Source organism: Podarcis raffonei, chromosome Z, assembly GCF_027172205.1.
Source record: "Podarcis raffonei isolate rPodRaf1 chromosome Z, rPodRaf1.pri, whole genome shotgun sequence".
Classification (NCBI taxonomy): domain Eukaryota; kingdom Metazoa; phylum Chordata; class Lepidosauria; order Squamata; family Lacertidae; genus Podarcis; species Podarcis raffonei.
Window position 1 is genome coordinate 15231366 of NC_070621.1, and position 20476 is coordinate 15251841.

The 20476-nt window shown below is 44.4% G+C and overlaps 1 protein-coding gene across 5 annotated transcripts in view; it reads left to right on the forward strand.

Annotated features, from left to right (window-relative positions):
* The first annotated feature begins 329 nt into the window (after positions 1-329).
* Positions 330-20476, forward strand: part of TSC1 (TSC complex subunit 1) — a 31652-nt gene continuing 11505 nt past the window's right edge. For 2 of the 5 annotated variants that reach the window (XM_053373481.1, XM_053373485.1), the window contains exons 1-12: positions 333-457; positions 6809-6971; positions 8380-8483; positions 9888-10040; positions 11296-11440; positions 12465-12619; positions 13151-13224; positions 13497-13675; positions 16937-17022; positions 18004-18124; positions 18703-18803; positions 20212-20284. In XM_053373481.1, the coding sequence (XP_053229456.1) occupies positions 6866-6971; positions 8380-8483; positions 9888-10040; positions 11296-11440; positions 12465-12619; positions 13151-13224; positions 13497-13675; positions 16937-17022; positions 18004-18124; positions 18703-18803; positions 20212-20284 (1297 nt within the window). In that variant the 5' untranslated portion in view covers positions 333-457; positions 6809-6865. Of the gene's footprint in view, positions 470-548; positions 749-6797; positions 6972-8379; positions 8484-9887; positions 10041-11295; positions 11441-12464; positions 12620-13150; positions 13225-13496; positions 13676-16936; positions 17023-18003; positions 18125-18702; positions 18804-20211; positions 20285-20476 lie in introns of those variants that run through there. The other 3 variants (XM_053373482.1, XM_053373484.1, XM_053373483.1) reach the window with 3 other exon arrangements.

Consider the following 20476-nt stretch of genomic DNA (forward strand, 5'->3'; position numbering starts at 1 on the left):
TTCCTCCCGCCTTGCTCGCCCACAGAGCGACTTCGCATCACATGACCCACCCCTAGTGCTGGAACCTTTTTCGCCGCGGGCCTCCCTCGGAATCACGAGACCTCTTGGGCGCTTTACGCATTGCCACCCTGTTCTGATAACCGTCCGCCTCCGCCCTAGAGCAAAGGACACCGGAGACGGCACACACCCTGCTCGGGTCTCAGTGTCCTAAGAGAAGGGGTCTTGGTTGAGGCGGCAAAAGGATGTGACACCGGCCGGGAGCGGGGGTCGCTTGTGTTGGGTGGGAGGGGGACTATTTTCTGAAGGAGGGGGCGAAGAAGAGAAAGGCGGCGGAGGGATATCTGGGCGGGGCAAGATGGCGGCGCCCTGTGGGCTTTAGGAGTCCTGAGTGGTAAACAGCTGAGCGTAGGCGAAGGAGGAGCAGCTGCCGGAGCAGAATCGGAAGGTGAATATCTAGGTTTGGGGTTCGGTAAGAATGAATGGATGACAGTGGGGAAAGCAGGGGGGAAGGAAGAAGAAACGGGGGTAGCGATGAGAGGAATAAGGGGCAGGGGGGAAGGAGTGGTCCATCAGGCGAGAGGAAGCAGGGAAGAGGATGGAGCATGGGGGCAGGGCTGTCTGTGTGTGCATTGGAGCAGAAGGGAGGCGAAGAAACAATAAAGGGGCATCGTGCATTTAAATTGGAGCTTTTTGGTTGAGGGACGCCTTTTTGCCATTGCAACTTTATCTATAACAACGCCCCTGAGAGGTAGGTCAGGGAAAAGTGGTGTATTGATGGGGGGGGGAAGAAAGAAAGTGGCGATGCGGGGGGAAAGCTAAATATATTGTGGGGGAGGGTCCTGCGGGCAAAGAAATAATAGAGGTAATGCGTCTTTGAATTGAAGCTCTTGCTGCGGAATAGTGTTTGCCTAAAAACAGGGTGGGGAGAAAAATCGAGAAGATCAGTTATAAGTATTATTTGGGGTAGGGGCCGAATGAGGAAGGGACACGGTGGGGGCGGTGTAGAGAAGCAGAATCATAAGACAGCTGCTAAATAATAGTTATAGTGCTTGTTTTGTGATCACATGCTTCATGTACATTGGGGTTGTAGCCAGTGCTAGTTCTATTGAAAGCAGACCTATTGATATTAATTGACCTAACTTACCCATGCATCTTGGGCATCAGTGGTTCTACTGAGTAGGTCTAGCAGTTGATGCAACCAATTGTTTATTGTTTTAAAGCTATGAAGCAAGCCTTTAGACTGAGAAGAAATGGAGAATAAGGTCCGAAAAGGGGGAGGGAAGCAAGGGTAGATGGGTTGTGTTGTTGTGTAAGGAAGGGTAAAGGAACGATACTTATTTCAGTTTTATAGCTTTTAGTGTTATTTGTGTGCTATTCCTGTGAGGTGGGCAGGGCTAAGTAGAGGTGGTAGTGGGTAGAGGGGAGGAATGGGGGGGGGGGAGGACAAAGACATGGGTGAATTGCCTTTGTGAATATTCCCCAGTCTGTTCTCTTGTGTTTAAGCTTGTTTTTGAAACGTCCTCTCCCTGCCCCTTGAACCAGGAAGTCCCTTTCTTCTAAGGGCCCCTTTATCTGAGATACATTTTAACCAGTGTTTTGCAAATCTTGACTAACCTGTTTTTGAAAATGGAAAGTTGGCTAGTGTATATAGCCCCCTTTGGATCCTACTTGTGGGCTTCTCATAGGTATCTGTTTAGCCACTGTTTGGCAGGGTTTTTCTTACATTTTTGGGGGAGAAAGAAAATGCACCCTTCTCCTCTGAAAAACATCCTGTTGACTAGCTCTAATTCAGAGGGACCCACAAATAAAGGAACAAAATAGTCTTTTGTTTTTAGCTGGATTATTTCTGTTGCAAGGCTTTCTGTTTTTCAGGCACAGTCAGCTGGCTTGCTTATCCTATTGTTGTGGATCTCTGGCTTAGATTGAGAGGAAAACCACTCTTCCCAGGCATAGCTGTCAGTAGAGAGTATTCAAGGTGGCTGTACGCACTTAAAAATTCTCGTCACATTCGTTTCTGTGTGTGTGGCTGGTGATGACTTCTGTAAAATTCTACTGACTAATACCAACTATGGCTAATTTGTCAAAATGGCAGGCATACTTGAAATACCTCAGGCTATCCTGTCTAATGAGCTTGTTACTAATAATACTCTCCATCACTTAAAATAAGATTAATTTTTCAGAGTTTATGAAAGTTATTCCTTACAGGCATTGATTGTCTACAGGCAGGGAGAAATTGTGGACTGCAACTTCCTCCAGCTGTAGCCAGTATGGCCAGTAATCAGGGCTGATAGCAGTTGTACTCCACACTGCCTGGAGGGTGCTATGTTGGTTCTGTGAGTCACTTTGGTCCAGCAGGTTATTCCCTGGTTGGCTTGGATGTGAAAACTGTCTTGAGCTTTCAGTCTATTTACTAGGTTTTTGGGGGGAAGTCATCTTTGAGGTCCTTGTCTATAGCAATCCAAAGAAGAATCCACTTCAGCAGAATTTTACAGGAGGCTTTATGATAACTATTGTAATGTGCAGACTAAACTTTGTGTCCTGGTTGACTTGGCTGTGTGTGAAGGGAGATGACACCCTAAAAGTCTGCATTTTAAAAAAGAATGCGCTTCTGGATCAGAGTACCTTAAGGATCGCCATAGCCCTTATATTGCAGCTCAGTCACAGGAGTGCTGTTAGTAGCCCCCCCCCCCCCGTGCTACAGAGGCAAAGCTGGCCTCAACTAGAAGTCAGGCACTTGTGGTTGGTGGGTCCACACTGTAAACACCCTTCCAGCAGAGATTCGTCCAGCTGTCCTTTGCTGTTGCTTAACTTTTATTTTTGTTATTTATTGCATTTTTATCCCACCTTACTTCCAAGAGCTCAAGGTGGCATATGTATTTCTACACCTCCCTCTAAATTTTATTCTCACAACAATCTTGGGCTGTTAGGCTGATAGTGACTGGCCCATGGTCACACCCAGTGAGCTCTGTGACTGAGTGGGGATTTGATCCCAAGCCATAGTCCAATACTCTAACCACTATACCACATTTCTAGTTACAAGTAGGTAGCCGTGTTGGTCTGCCGTAGTCGAAACAAAATAAAAAAAATCCTTCCAGTAGCACCTTAGAGACCAACTGAGTTTGTTATTGGTATGAGCTTTTGTGTGCAAGTGTGCAGGCATTACTTTTTTGAGCCATGAAAGAAGAAGCTTTAGATTTAAGTCTTACAGTTAGCTCTTTTGAGAGAGCTTTGATCACCAAACATGGCTTGAAATGACATCTTCATTCCTACAATTGTTCCCTGGTCATGGCTTCCTCCCAGAAATCATGGGAGCTCTAGTTTGTCATAGACTTTGAGGGTTAAGAGACACTGTAATCACCTCACAGAGCTACAATTCCCAGAGTTCCCTAGGAAGAAGGATTGATTTTTAAAGCACTCTGGAATTTTTAGCTGTGTGAGCAATATAGGTGTCGCCTAGCAACTCTCGGCACCCTTGCCAAACTACAGCTCCCATGATTCTGCAGAAGAATCCATGATTGTTGCAGGTGGTATCTTAGTGCTTTAAGGATGTGGCACCTGTGTACAACTTACTATTGTAGGGCAGGAGCAGTGGCCCTCTGGAAAGTCTCAAAATCAATCAATCAATCTTTATTACGGTCCAGAGACCCAACAAATCGTTACAAAGCAATGCACAATTCAGACAGCCTACCTCCAGGTTAAACAAGCATTTTGTTCAGACTTAAAGATAGGGATCATTGGTTCTTGCAACCACTGATAAAAACTTTGCCACTGCTAATGTTCTAGCGTTTGTCCGGTCTTCCAATAGGAACCTGACATAGGGAGCCTCTGATTTTCCCGGGAAAGGTACCAGCAAGGGTAATATCAGTTCAGCCCTGGCTTGCTGTGCAAAATTTGTTTTATAGAATCGATGTCTTGAGCACCCGAGCAAAGTCTGTCCTGGTAGGGGGCTCCTCTCCACCTGCCATCCAACACTGCAGAAGGAAAGATGTTTAGTCTGGCTTTGGTGAATAACCTTCAATAATTTGGTACTACCAGGTTTTTAATGTAAGGTGTTAACTTAAAGACATGCCCATATTGTACTCCTACTGTCAGCGGACTACAGATCCGTTTGATCGAGATCGCAAGTCACTGTGTGTATTATCCCATAATCTTTGATTTAACGTCTTTTGGGCACCTGCATAACCCAGGTAATAAAGTTGTGGGGGGTGACAGACCAATAGAGGTGGCTTTTTTAGCCATGGTTTTCTGCCATTTGCTGACAGACTCCTCATTGGTCAGGTGTTGGTACAAACCCTTCCCTAGAGCAAACACTGAGATCCTGAGCCAATGTTTTAGGGCAGCCCACCATGCTTTAGTTGAAACTGGGCATTCACCAGCTTCTAACAGTAGTATGGAGTTGGGGACACAGTTGGGTACCTGCAGCAGAGATCGTAGAAATTTTGCCTGAAAGTCATCTAGCTTAGGCAGGTCCCCATTATGCCAGACATTTGCAGCGTACAGGAGTTGGGAAACAGATTTTGCATTGAAAACCCTTAAGGCTGCTGGAACATATTTGCCATCCTTTGTGGAAAAAAATCTGAGTATGGCTAGCTTTGAGATTTCCGCCTTTTGAAGGGAGGTTTGTCAGTGGTGCTTCCAAGATCCTGTATGATGGAATGTGAGCCCTAGATAACTGAAGTATTTAATCTGTTCAAGTCTTAAAATACAGTTTGTGGTTTTAGTTGCGGCAAATTGTTGAATGTAGGAGTGCTTAACAGCTATTTACTCATCATCCTTTATCTTTATTTTTCCTATCCACTGGTGTTAATGAAAAAAAGTCAGATTTTCTAGCAGTGGAAAGAGAGTCAGCATTACAGTTAAAGAGTTCTGAACTTTTGCATTTTATAGATGTTTAAATTGCAGCCTGTTTTTTTTCTGGAATGCTATTAGATGCTCTGCAAGTGTTTGGGATTAAAAATAATAATAATTGCAAATTTGATAGTTCTTCTTTGGTGTTGAGTGCCCTTTACTAACCCATATATATAAAAGCTGTATTTGTTGGATGGCAGTTGCCAAATGCCTTAAGGGTGGTTTTGGGTTTTTGTGCTTGGTTTTGGCTTCTGCTTGCAAAATGGCAGCATTGCCTGTCAGCTGTCACAATCTAAACAAATCTCACATAACTTCCTTTTCTGTTTTCCCTGACGGTTCCAAGACTCTGGGAAATGGCGGTTTGGTTCTGCAGCAACAGCTCTTTTGTCAAAGAATTTTTTTTAAAAAGATATTTATTAAAGTTTTCAATATTAATACAAAAAGAAAAGGGAAAAAAAGAAATAACAAAAATACAAGAATAAAAGATAATTAAAAACACACATAGTTTCCAATGCTTATTTTCATTAACATATTTCCCCGACCTCCTCATACCTCCCTTTTTTGTATTCCAATTCCAAATATTAGTTCAGCAAATCCTTATCAATAAATTTTAACCTATTTCTAAACCCTTTTTTCCCCAAGTTCTCTTAAATCATACAGCTGGAAACCACTTAATTTCTATCTGACATCATTCTAACATCATTCTAACATTCATTAATTTTGCAATATTTCTGTAAATAGTCTTTAAATTTCCTCCAATCTTCTTCCGCCGACTCTTCTCATTGGTCACGGATTCTGCCTTTTGTCAAAGAATTATTGACGCTGGGTCTATCCTGAAATTAAAGCTCTGTGCAAGATGTTGTGTACTATTGCTAGTAGAATATCAAAATAGCAGTGAAAAGGAGGTGATGACACTGGAGATGAAGACAACAGTGGCAGGAGTCCAGTTGACTTGGCACCAGCCAGCATGACTTGGCTTGAGGCATTCAGCCCAGTTCTTAGCATTAAAAGAAAAGCTAAAAACCTGCCCCCCTTTTGCTGTTTACTAGAAATCGGTGTGTTTGCGAAAATAGAATCCTGTAGGCTGCGAGGATTTCAATCACATTTTGAAAGGCAAAAATGGGAAATGTCCAGAAAGTCTGTTTAAAATGCTTTGTTAGGGGTAGTGGGACAGCTTTACTTTTTGAATCTCAAGACGGGCCTGGGTTCAAATATCAGGCCTCACATACAGATTCCTGTACAGTGGTACCTCGGGTTAAGTACTTAATTCATTCCGGACGTCCATTCTTAACCTGAAACTGTTCTTAACCTGAAGCACCACTTTAGCTAATGGGGCCTCCTGCTGCCGCCGGGCCGTCGGAGCACGATTTCTGTTCTCATCCTGAAGCAAAGTTCTTAACCTGAAGCACTATTTCTGGGTTAGCGGAGTCTGTAACCTGAAGCATATGTAACCTGAAGTGTATATAACCTGAGGTACCACTGTATTGTTTTAGCCAGCCTGCGATGTATCAAACTCAGTTTGCCTTCTGCAAAATAATAATAATGCCCTTTGTAAAATCAGGATAATCACCCTCGAGCTGACTATATAATCTGCTGGAAGCTAACTGTTAATTGGTGAGAACAGTGTACTCCAGTTATACTGGGAACAACCCCTGTATAAATTAAATAAAACGAGTAATTTTTGAACCCCATTGATTTTGCTGAGAGGGATTTGGCATATGTTTAACTCATTTAAAGTGTTGAAGGACGGTTAATAATAATAACAAAATTTGCTGCTGTGTACACCAGAATACTGTAAGTTTATTTCAGACAGTAGTAGTTTTCGTTTTCTGAGCATGCATATACATTGAAAGCATTGGGGGTTGAGGTGTAAAGAAGTCAGTATTTGGCTGAAGGGGAAAAAAGAACCCATTTCAAAAGCAGGGGTTTATTTATTTCTCTTGCCTCAGTAAGACAGAAGCAGTGAGAGTCAACACAGCCAGTGTGGCATGCACAGAAGCACTTTGTGTGAAGAAGAATGGCTCAGCATGGAAATATCAGCCATCTTCTGGCCGTACTGGATTCCCCACATCTGCCTGTCCTGGAAGGTGTAAAGACTGAGCTTAGAGAAATCCTAAACTCAGGTAAGTATCAGTCATGTCTCCAGTGATGTCCACAGAATTTCTGAAGTTCCTCACATTTTATTGTGAAGCAGCTGGCCCACAACTGCTGCTCAACCTAAGGTGGCCACGGAATACTGCTATTTTAAATTGTTGTTGTAATAATAATATACCACCCTCTTAGAAAATATCAGGGCAGCATGCAGCAGTATAAAAATGTAAGCCATTGCAATCAGTACAGAACAATCATTGAAACAACTGGCTTCTTGAGATTTAAACTGCATAGGCCTGCTGGCATGAAATCTGCAAGAGACACCTGGAGAGTCAAAAGCGAGGGTGCATGCTGCATCTCTGCTGAAAGAGTGTTCCACAGCATGGGATTGGCTGCACCAAAAGCCGTACTTGTAGCTGAGGCTAATGGCACCTCTCTGATAAGGGGGGGCGGGCACTAACAGTTCTCCATATAATCTCAGTGAAGACTGGGATAGAAATGCTCAGGAAGTTAAGATACTGTGGACCCAAGTTTTTCAGGGCTTTGTATAGCATCACAAGAGCCTTGAGCCTTGCTCAGAATCATAGAGGCAGCCAACAGATGTTTTAGCAGAGGTGTCTCATGTTGCTGGCCACTCAGTCTTCAATTAAATCTTACAATCCCCACTGAAAAATGTAAACTTGTCAGGTGATAATATTTTAAATTATATAGCAACTATATGGGGTATGGATCAGTGTAGATAAGGGGTAGTCAACCTTTTTATACCTACCGCCCACTATTGCATCTTTCTTGATGGTAAAATTTCCTTACCACCCACCAGTGCTCGATGGAAGGAGGATTCAGCTTGTGCTGTAGGACCCCCTACTGCACACCTAGAATCCTGAAACACAAACACCCACTAGTGGGCAGTAGGGAGCAGGTTGAAAACCCCTGGTGTAGATAGACTTTCTGTGCCCTTCTGCCAAAAGACTGATACTTATTCACTGGAAAGATAATATCATGGCCCCCCTCAATCAATGGATAGAAGTCATTACAATGCTTGCAGCATACAAATGGATTGCTTTTAGACAGATTGTGTATGGATAAATAAATTGATATTTTGAATCCATTTATGAAAAACATAATTTAATAATTTTACATTTGGTGAAATAATTGTATTATTTATACACCCATATGTTGTATTGTATTTCAGTTTCAGTCCCCCCTTTCTTTTCTTTCACTTTACTTCTTTACTGAAAACTTTCAGTAAAATATTAAAAATAAAGTAAATCCTATAATCCCCACAGGATAAATGTTAAATTGCATAGTACTCAGTGGATTTATTCTGTAACCTCCTATATAAGTTTCTTCAAATCATTTCTAACCAATACATCTTTTTTGTGTATGAGAATCCACTGATCTGTAATTGTGTTTTCTTTTGGTGGCCAATAACCACATCAGACCGCGGGCCAGTGCATGTAAATACCTTGGTGGATTCCTACTTGGAAACAAGTTCAGAGCAAGTCTTGCACGCCCTGTGCACTCTTCAAGAGCCGCACGACAAGGTAATGCACACGTATGTTGTCATAAGAAATGTTTCTCCAGAAATTGAGAAAACACTAAATGGAAGAAGGAATGTTTGAAAAGTCTGCCATGTGTAAATTGAGCTGAAGAATTGCTGAGCTGCTTTAAAAAGCAACAAGACTCGGGCCCACTTAGATCAAAAGATGAGTGCGGCTGAATGAAGCCAGTAGCCCATCTAGTCCAGCATCCTGTTCTCGCAGTGGCCAATCAGATGCCCATTATGGAAAGCCTGCAAGCGAAACCTGCGTGCAGCAGCTATTTTCTCATTTGTGATTCTCAGCAACTGGTATTTAGGAGATGCAGCCTGTGACAGCAGAGGTGGAACATAGCTACCATGGCTAGTAGCCATTGATAGCTTTATCCTCCATGATTTTGTCTGATCAACTTTTTATTTATTTAATAAAACTTATAAAACTGCCTGATTGGGGGGGGGGTGAGATACATCAAAGCAGTTTTAAAAGCCATTGAAGTTGGTGTCCATCACTGCCAATCACTTCCCATGTGACTGTAGGTGCCTCTGAGCAGCTTCTTCCATGGTCCAGTCTTGAGCATGTATGAATGAAGCAACCTTGTGCATTGAGCCAGTTGTGGGTCTTTAATTGTGGTACTGTTCTTGAACCACAACCTCTAGTTAAATGAAACTGCTGTGGGGTGTGTATGTTTTACATTTGCACTTGTTTGTATTATTTTCAGAATGTTTCTGAATGCCAGCCAACCATGTCCCTAAACCGATAATTCTCAGCATTCAGCTGCCATTGAGTCAATATTGGACTGTTTTGGAGTTGTTGCCCTTTTATAACCTCCTTAATGTCTCCCCCAAAGATTGAGTGATTGTTCTGAAAACTTTGGGGTTCCTTCTGAACATGCTAATCTCCTCATGCTTTTCAGTGCCCTCCTTTTTACTATAATCCTGTTGGCATTCATTAGTTGCATTGGTTCTTGGAAGGAGAGATTTTTCATATTGTAAGCCACTTTGAGTTTATTTTATAGTGAAAGGTGGGATGTAGACAATTAAATATTTATTTCATTCAGTTTATATACAATATGATGGTAAAAAAGCAGCTTTAAAAAAGAATAAAGCAAATTAACAGTAAAAACATTCAAATAATAATTGAAATCAGTGATAAGCTAAAAACAGGTAAAAACACATATTCTGCTTTCAGAATGTTATGTGGTAGCCAGTTTTGCAGATGGAAGTGGTCGTGAGCATATTCATGGGGTAAGGTGATCTAACAGGTGAACCAAGGCCGATGTTGTTATTTAGGAGTGCTTTGAGAGGCCTATGAAAGAGAGTGAGAGCAGGTTCAGTTATATATTTCAGCTTCCCTCCAGGTAAATTCTCCATTTGCTTTTATCACAAGTTCTCTCTTTTTTATTTCTCTTAGCACCTTCTGGACAAAATCAATGAATGTATGAACAGGTCAAGTACCCGTCTCTCCGCTCTCTCACTCCTTGGGCATGTGATAAGATGTCAGCCATCTTGGAAACATAAGCTTTCTCAGGCGTCTGTCCTGGTTACGTTGCTTAAGTGTCTTAAGGTATGGATGCTGTGTAGTTGCAATTCTTGTTTATTATATGTTTCTGTGGAATGTGATGACATACAGTGGCCTCTCACAACTTGGTTTCCTCCAGATGTTCAGTGCTAAAACTTGCATCATCCCTGACTATTGGCTGTGCTAGCTGGGGAGGGCTGTGCTAGCATTTGGAGGGTGCCAGCCTGAGATACAGAAACAAAACCCTTTTGGACAGTTGTCACTGCACACTGTGGCTGCAATGCAAACCTTTATGAATGGTGTCCAACCTAGAACTATTCATCAGGTAGGGCACATTCACATAACACCTTTACCACTTACTGATTTCTCTTCGATCATGCTCCTGCCATAGTGCAAGGACAGATAATGAGTCAAAGCCTCTTCCTGTTCATGCAAGTTGGATCAGTTCCCCTCATTCATTTCAAGGGATGTAGGCTTTAATTCTGAAATGGATCGATAAAATCAGAGTGGTAAAGTCTCCATTATAAGAGAGAGAATCTCAAAACATGGTGAAAATAAATAACACCTCTTTCTTCACAGCTGGGTTTGGGGTTTTTTTTTGTTTTCATTGGGCTGTGTCCTACTCAAGAGTAGAAAAGTTGAAATTAACAGACCCAAGTTAGTAACCTCTTACTGTTTTTAATGGGTCTGCTCTGAGTAGGACTAATATTTGATCCAACTCAGTGTGTTTTTACTATTGTCCCATTGTCCCAGATAGGGTCTTCACTGTTGGCTCCCCCCCCCCCCAGTGTAGCTTTGGCCAAGCCTCTCAAACATTGTTTCACATTTTAAATTTGGCACTTAGCTCATATTCTGTTACTTTTATTGAACCCTGTTTATGTAAAAAGGAGAGTAGGGAAATTAAATAACCCCTTTTTAAAACGGGAGTTTGTGAGAAATAAAGATTGCTTTAAATATGGTGGAATAATTCAAAGACTCCTACAAGTAGAAAACTAGGTGTTGTGCAGAGGGACCTAAACCCTTCTACCTGACATGCTGCTTTATATGTAAAATGTTGGGTTTCCTTCATCTGTAGGAGCATAAAAGCATGTGACACTAGTGGTGGCGAAGTACTGCATTTCAGGAAACCATTTACCACGTTGTAAGGATTGTACAAATGCAGTCTCTGCTAAGGAGCGTTGAAAGAGCTATTGATATCCTAACTGAACCCACAGAAACGAAGGCAGCTAATACTTGTGATGCATCTGTCAGGAAATCTTAAACCTCTGGATAACTGTCTCTCCCCCCCCCCCCTTTGCAGAGTGACGCGGATGTAGTGGTCCTCATCACAGGTGTGCTAGTGTTAATAACGATGCTGCCAATGATCCCCCACTCTGGGAAGCAGTACCTGCATGACTACTTTGGCATCTTTGGTCGCCTTGCTTCCTGGAACTTGAAGAATCCAGGTGAGATGCTAGAAAAGGTCTGCTGTGAACAAGCTTACCCTTGGGAACGTCTGTAGCTCAGTGGTAGGGCATCTGCTTTGCATGCAGAAGAGCCCCTGCCAGTCAGCATAGATCAGTGTTGTTGAACCTTGGGTCCCCAGATGTGAGTGAACTACAACTCTCAGAATTCACAGCCAGCTTAGCATGATGGTCAAGGATGGCAGGAGTTTTAGTCCACCCACATCAAAGTAACCCAAATCGAATAGCTCTCAATGTAGCCCATACTGAGCTAAATAAACCAAAGGCCTGGCTCAGAATAAGGCAGTTCACTAATTCTCCCAGCCTTGCTGAAGGTCCTAAATTCAGACTACAATTCTGGCCATGGATACACAACCCCCTGAAATTATGGCATTGTGTTTTCAGAGTGTTGGACCTGGGAGACCAGGGTTTAAATCCTGACTCTTGCCTTGAAAGCTCATTGGGTAACATTGTGTCACAGTCATTGTGTCTCAGCCTGACATGGTGCTTTACAAGAAGCAGCCCTTGAAATTGACTGGAAACTTCTATCAGTGCAAAATGCAGCAGCCAGATTACAGGGGCTTCATTTTGATCTTTCATCGTCTGGGTTTTAAATTGACTACTTTGAAGACACACTTGCATTCTGACCTCTGACACCCGAGATGTAAATTTTCAGGACACTCCACATTTTTGTGATTGTAGGTTATTTTTAATGTTTGCATTTTAAATTGTTGTAAAGATTGTCATCTAATCTCCATTTTAACAGATTGTCCCAGAGTGAGCCATGGAGTTTAAATCAGACTTGTACACAGTTTTCTAAAAATGAAGCCATATTTTCCTAAGGTGCTGAACTCACAGCCAGTTCTGTTCAAAATTACTCTCCCCGCTACCTTTGTGCACCTATGGAATTGTGGCACTTACTATGATAATATTTACAGCACAGCAGTATTTTTAGGGTGAGGGCACATGTCCAGAGACTTCAATAATAGGAGTTATTGTAACCTGTTTCACGTCTTTCCCTGCCTAGGACACACGGCTGAGATCTACCTGGTCCACCTCCATGCCAGTGTATATGCTCTCTTTCACCGCCTTTATGGAATGTACCCTTGCAATTTTGTCTCCTTTCTGCGCTCCCACTACAGTATGAAAGAAAACTTGGAGACCTTTGAAGAGATAGTCAAGGTAAATCTTTTTCTTTAAAGCACGTCTTGTTTGTGTGTACCTGTAAGTCAGAAAGACCTGGCCCAAGCTTCTTTTTCGGAATTGCATGATTGCTGGTATTTATTTATTTTTGTATTGGCCATTCACTGTACCGAAATGAATAACTAGTTGAACCTGCATCTGAGGAAGTGGGCTTCTAAAGAGAAACCGGAAGTCCAGCAATCAATTGGAACTGAAAATTAATACCTGCAATCAGGTGTGTATAGGGAACGGCCATATATTTGCATACAGAAGGTCTTGGGTTCAACCCCCATTGACATCTCCAGATGGAGGTGGGAGAGAATCCCTGCCTGAAACCCTAGAGGTCTGCTGCCAGCCATGGTGGACAGCGCTGAGCTAGATTGATTAATGTTCTTAAAGACAAAGGGATCCCTAGGTGGCCAAGTCCAGTTGAATTTGCCTGTGGGGTGCAGTGCTCATCTCTGATCCAACAGAGCTCTTTTTATGATATACCAAGATAAAATACCCATTTTCTCTCTCTGTTTCTTCCAGCCAATGATGGCACATGTGCGCATCCACCCGGAGCTAGTGACTGGATCCAAGGATCACGAACTCGACCCTCGGAGGTATGTACATTCCCATCCCTTTTGAAAGAGAGGCTGTGATTGAACATTTAGCTCTTCCCTTCTGAAATAAAAATACTACATTCATAGCATTCTTCAATGAATCCTTTCTAAAACCATCCCTAGGTTAGACCATAGTGACACCCATGTCACCCTAGGGTTGGCTTTCAAAAATCTTTTAAATGTTTTTGATAAATATTTCCTGTAAATAGAGATTGTATCATAAATTCTGTGACGGGGTGGAAATTGACTGGTGGTGCTTGGACCTAAAACAGGTGGAAGAGGCTAGAAACCCATGATGTTTTGATAGAATGTGCCCGTATCTCCCTGGACCCAGCCGAAGCTTCCTGTGAAGATGACTACTATTCACCTTCCAAGCAGATGAGCTCTTACGTTCAGCATCACTCCTCTGATTTTGTTTCCAATTCTTCTGTTGCTTTGCAGAGAAACTTTGGTAAGGTCCCCCAGCTCTTCAGAGTGTCTATAAACAGCAGGCGCCATCCTTGAAGCACCTGCTAGGAGCAGATGTATTGCTCATTCTAGCAAACCAAGTTTACTAGTTCTCTCCTCAGAATGCCATTCTCTGGGGCTTTTTTTTTTTTTTTTTTTTGCCTTAACCATGTTTTCCTGTGACACATGTCCTGATGCTAAGCAGACCCTGTCATAAACTGGTTTTGCTAACCTTATCTAAACTGGAACCTGGCTAGTGTTGGTGTGCATGGTAAGTGAACTCATGTATGAGGCAGCAAGTGGAGGGATGGAAGCAGACACCATGCCTGTGGTTGAATCCTGGTTTTTGCAAACCATGGTTTATTGCAAGCCAGAGTAATGGTTGCAGTGGGCAACCATAGCTTGCTCAAGACTGCTCTGGAATCTGTATCTATGTGTCTCATGTTCTGACATGCCACTGTCTTCCCTGTGCCCCACTTGAGTTGCTTATACTGCTTTAAAGCAGTGGTCAGCTCTCTTTTGCTGAGCCCCTTTCAGAACTTCATGCTGTGCTGTAAATTTCCATTTCCAGCTGGTTCAAGAAAGCCCACCCCCATGTTCTCCATCCAATGAAAAAGGCTACTGCCAATCAGAGTATATAGTACAAAATGAGATTGACCAAGAATCTGACTTGGTATAACACAGCTTCCTATATTCCTGGAAGGGGCTGTTGCTCGTTAATAGAACATCTGCTTTGCATGCAGAAGGTCCCAGGTTCAATGCCTGACATCTCCAGGTAGGGCTGGCAGTGTCCATTTTCCGAAGTCTTTGAGTGCTCCTGGTAGTCTGTGTAGACAGTACTGAGCTAGATAAAACAATGAACTGTGTATGCAGTTCAGGGGATGTTTTATCCCATGTTGATGGCCTTTCAGCTGATTTCCTGGTGGCCTGCTGGAATGTGGAGATAACCAGGGCTATTGACTGTTTGGCTCTGAAGCGCCCTCTCCAATTGCGTGGAGCCCGGACAGCCCCATGGTTTTCCACGGAGCTGAGGGCAATGAAACAATCGCTGAGACGGCTAGAGCGCCGGTGGCGGATAACTCATTCTGAAGCTGACCGGACACGGGTTAGAGCTCAATGTCAAGCCTACCAATTGGCGGTATCGATGGCGAAGAAGACTTTCTTCACCGCCTCTATTGCATTTGCAGAAAACAGCATCAGGAGACTCTTTCAGGTGGTTCGCAATTTAGCGAAACCACCTGCTACATCAGGGCCCAGTACGGGCCACAGGATCTCCTGCAATGATTTTGCACGGTGTTTTTGCAGATAAAGTCACTCAGATTTGGGAAGAGGTAGACTCCACCGTGGGAGCAGGGCCAGGGTGGAAGAGTGCTAGAGTCCTGTCTAGTCAAGTTGCGTGGGATCAATCCATTCCAATCTGTTACCTCCGAGGATGTGGACAGGCTGCTTGGATGAGTGAAACCAACCACCTGTCTCCTTGATCCTTGCCCATCCTGGCTTATAAAAGCTAGCCGGGAAGGGCTGGGCGATGGGCTTTGCGGGGTGGTGAATTCTTCTCTCTGTGAGGGAGCCTTCCCAGACCTGCTAAAAGAGGCGGTTATCAGACCGCTTCTTAAAAAAACATCTTTAGATGCGGCCAATATGGTCAACTATCGTCCAGTCTCAAATCTGCCATTCTTGGGCAAGGTGATTGAACAACTCCAGGCACTCCTGGAAGAAGCGGACCATTTGGATCCCTTCCAGTCGGGATTCAGGCCTCATCATGGGACTGAAACTGTCTTGGTCGCACTGGTCGATGATCTCTGGCGGGCTAGGGACAAAGGTGAGAGCTGTTTCCTAGTTCTGCTGGATATCTCAGCGGCTTTTGACACCATTGACCATAACATCCTTCTGGACCATCTAGAGGGGCTGGGAGCTGGGGGCACTGTTATACAGTGGTTCCGCTCCTTCCTCCTGGGCTGTGTTCAGAAAGTGGTGGTGGGGGATGAGTGTTCAGACCCCTGGGCTCTCACTTGTGGGGTGCCCCAGGGTTCTGTCCTCTCCCCCATGCTTTTCAACATCTACATGCAGCCGCTGGGAGAGATCATCAGAGGGTTTGGGCTGGGTTTTCATCAGTATGCGGATGATACCCAGCTCTACCTCTGTTTTAAATCAGAACCGGTGAAGGTCCTTTGTGAGTGTCTAGAGGCGGTTGGAGGATGGATGGCGGCTAACAGATTGAAGTTGAATCCTGACAAGACAGAAGTACCGTTTTTGGGGGACAGGAGGCGGGCAGGTGTGGAGGACTTCCTGGTCCTAGATGGGGTAACTCTGCCCCTGAAGGACTAGGTGCACAGCCTGGGAGTTATTCTGGACTCACAACTGTCCATGGGGACGCAGGTCAATTCTGTGTCCAGGGCAGCTGTTTATCAGCTCCACCTGGTACGCAGGCTGAGACCCTGCCTGCCCGCAGATTGTCTTGCCAGAGTGGTGCATGCTCTAGTTATCTCTCGCTTGGACTACTGCAATGCGCTCTATGTGGGGCTTCCTTTGAAGGTGACCCGGAAACTACAACTAATCCAGAATGCAGCAGCTAGACTGGTGACTGGGAGCGGCTGCTGAGACCATATAACACCGGTCTTGTAAGACCTACACTGGCTCCCAGTACGTTTCCGAGCACAATTCAAAGTGTTGGTGCTGACCTTTAATGCCCTAAACGGCCTTGGTCCAGTATACCTGAAGGAGTGTCTCCACCCCCATTGTTCTGCCCGGACACTGAGGTCCAGTGCCGAGGGCCTTCTGGTGGTTTCCTCACTGCGAGAAGCCAAGTTACAGGGAACCAGGCAGAGGGCCTTCTCGGTAGTGGCATCCGCCCGGTGGAACGACCTTCCACCAGATGTCAAAGAGGAAAACAACTACTAGACTTCTAGAAGACATCTGAAGGCAGCCCTATTTAGGGAAGCTTTTAATGTTTAATAAAATATTGTATTTTAATATTTTGTTGGAAGCCACCAAGAGTGGCTGGGGAATAAATAGATGATGATGATGCAGCAGCATCTTCCTATGTTCCTAATGCCTCATTTTTATAGCATTCCAAGTTTGTGTGTGTGTGTGTGTGTGTGTGTGTGTGTGTGTATTTAGACACACACACAAAAACACACTCTACAAATTTTGGGAGGGGGAATCCTGCTGGATAGGAAATAATTTTTATACAGCTTTATTAATTTTGGGAGAAATAATTCCCTTTTACCCTTTATTTCTCCATCTTCTTTAATAAAAAATACAGGAACACCAACTTCTCGGCTGTCGCGCATGTCAGGGCAGCTACCTCAGATCTCGAAGTTTCAGTCCTCGTTTCTGGCAACTGAGCAGGTAACCCTGCTTGTGTTGTGACTGTTACATTTTTCTTTTACTGGTTACAGTTATGAATTGTTCTCCAGAAAGATCTCAGGAAAATGTATAATAAAAGATAACAGAACAAAATACATCAAATGAAAGAATGCATAAGCCATAAATACTGATCACTTGCAGTGGTAGAGCATTAAGCCAATTAAAATCTCAAATCTGTAAAGCCCTGGGAAAACAAGAGCATCCTCAGACTGAGTCTCAGTGTAAAAAGTGAGGAGGACAAACACTGCTCTAGAAGGGAGCTATGAGGAAGGGCCCCAGCTCAGTGTTGGAACACCGGCTTTGCCTTGCAGACGGTCCCAGGTTCAATCCCCAGCATATCCAGATAGGGCTGAGAAAGACGTGTCTGATTCCCCTGAGAGAGTCACTGTCAGTCAGTCTTCATAGTACTGAGCTAGATTGACTGCATGGTCTGACTTCAGTGTATGGCAGCTTCCTGTATTGGGAGTGCCAAAGCTTGGGTGCCACCACAGAGAAGGCCCTGTTATGCATCCTTGAATCACAAATCCTAGCAGCGTCAATCAGCAGACACACACACCAGTCAAAGTTAATGATTGAGTTGGCTGGCCTTGTAGAAGGTGCTTCTGCAGAGACTTGAGTCTATAGCCATGCAGGGCTTTATTTAATTTGATACCAAGACTGACTGACTAACAAAAAATTTGATACCAATGCCTTAAATTGGGCCCAAAACCACACAGGCAGCCAGTGCCGGGTTAAAATGCTCTTGCCTTGCTGCCCTAGTTGATGACATGCTCCCGTCAGCCCCCCAGCCTTGTCAATGGGAGTTGGGAGCCCAAAGCATCTGGAGGGTACACCAGGTTGGTGAAGACTGGAACAGAGATGGAAGTTTAAAGTGGTGATGGCACTGAAAGTGGATGCAGGAGGTCTGATTTTCCCTCCTTTCTATTGGGTACACTGGGAGAAACCCTGCCACTCTTTTTCCAGGTGACCTTCTGGAGCCCTGCCGTTGCTTGTGGCATGACCACTCCCCCCCACTCCCCTGGAATTGTTTTGGAGACACCTTATACCACAGCCCAGACTCTCAACAGGACCTTTAACATACCAGGTAGGGCCAGCCATATTGGGGTTTTCTTTTCAGCACCCTGGCAGGTTTGTCAGCAACAAAAACTAGTTAAGTGCCAAACCATTGGCCTGTGACATTATTGCACAAGCCCCCGAAGCCTCTAAACGCTAAACTCATACGTGGGGGCCCAAAGCGGCCCTTTTGGCCTCTCTGTTTGGCCCTTGGGCCTTTTCCTAGGTGTGCCCCAGCAGCCTTGCTCTGTGCCCTCTTTGAGTACTTTTGGTTGGCCAGAATATACCCTTGGTTGCCTGACTGGAGGATGGATAGAGGTGAGTGTGTTTGGTGGGAAGAGAGATATATGTGGGTGTATAGAAACCTCTTAAATTCTGTATGGCTGGTACATAACCTGTGGTACAAAGGTAAAGAGTTAACTTTGCTCTACCTACTTTTGGCCTCTGGTCCTGCCCACCACTGGGACACGACACCTGGAATGTTTGCCCATGAGGGAGAATAGTCCTTGGGAAGCTGAGAAGTGCTCTCCCCAACCCTTGCTTTAAAAAAAGGGTCATGCATTAACATTTGTAAGGGAATATTTTTTTTCCTGTATTTCTTTTAAACAGTCGAGAAAGGTGCCCGCCCAGAAACTGCCATCTCCCCACCTCCCTCATGCAGTTCAGAAGAAGTTGCTCATGTTTCAGTTTCCACTGCACCTCCCAAAAAGGTACCGTCAAAATTGATAACGTTTGGCAAAATGGGGATTCCACTTTTGAACTTGGCCTATGAGCAGATTTAAAAAGTAATTGATTATGGCTGTCTTTTATGAGACTTTCAAGGTGATTCTTTTTCCCAGTTCATCAGAAGCAACCATAACATGACTTTCCCCACCCTACATTATGGTGCTGAAATGAATAAAGCTTTAAGGACTAACCATGGAGCGGACTTTTGGATGAAAGGACTTTGAGTACAGTGCTGGTTCTGAAAACTAATTCCACTACTCAAGAGGCATCCTCTTGTTTAATTTTAAACCGTATGTTCCTTGCACCTGGTTTTGTTTCATAGAACTTTGAAATCTGGTTGTTAAAAAAGGGGGGGGGACACTACTAGCTCTGACCAGTCTGAAGTCTGCATAGCCCTGTCCAAAGAACTCTGCTTTAGGTAGGAGGCTACCTGCTGTTTCTTTGCAAGACTTACAGGCATTCCCCGCCTCCCCACATACATGTTCTACTAACGTGTGCCCTTGCATATGCATGGCACCAGGAAATTAATAGAATCATACCAGGAAATGGGAGAGAGCTGGAGAGTCCCTCCCTGGAGCCAAAAAAGGAGATACAGTGAGGGTGGAGGAAGAGACTGGAGGCTTTGTTTAGGCTGATCAGCCTCCCCACCTAACAGCTGACACACGGGGTAGCACAGCAGCAGCCACTACCGCTTTCCCACACATCCTCCAGCCTCCAGCCAGCCTCAGAGCTTCAGCTGTAGATATTTTGGTCTGGATTGGAGAAAGAGCAGGAAAGAGATCTGGAAAGCAGGGGAAAGTAGGTATTTCGAGGCCTTTTAGAGGGTGAACCCCACTTTACACAATTTTGCTTGTGTGCACCAGGGCCCAGAATGTAAACCCGTAAGTGGGTGGACGCCTGTATTAACAGCCCATCTTTTCTTCAAGAAGCTCATGGTAATGTACATGGTTCTTCCCCACAACACTGTGAGGTGGTTACACTGAGAGGCGGTGATGGGCCTGTGATCACCCAGTGGGCTTCATAGCTGAGTAGGGATTTGAACACTGGTCTCCCGGGTCTTAGTTGGGCACTCTACACCATACTTGCTGCTGAGTCTCCTTCTTTCCCATCAGTCTTGGCTTGTGGGGGGCAGTCATTTTATCAGTTCATTCCTATGCACGGGCTGAATTACCTGCCCTTGGAGGAGGCACACCCGGAGCAGCGACTTGGGTATATGAGGGAAGCTCCTCCAGAAAACATGTATTATATTTTCCCTTGCACACACTCTTGGTGGTCCTGGTTTTAATTGGGGTGTGTGTGTTGGGGGTGTTCCTTTTCTGTGTGATTTTGGGGAACATGTGAACCATTGTGATGGAGATGTGTCTGTTGCATGGAATTCTTGCTCTCTTCTAGGAGGGCAGAACCAATCCCGCAAGGTCTTCATTGTCCCGACAGCCAAACATCACCCAAAGTTCTCAAGCTGTTGGTAAGCTTCACCTGAATTCCTACCTCCTAAATCAGAGGTCACCAACCTAAGGCCCGGGGGCCAGATGCGGCCCAATCGCCTTCTCAGTCCGGCCCCCGGACCGTCCGGGAATCAGCGTGATTTTAATGAGTAGAATGTGTGCTTTTATTTAAAATGCATCTCTGGGTTATTTGTGGGGCATAGGAATTCGTT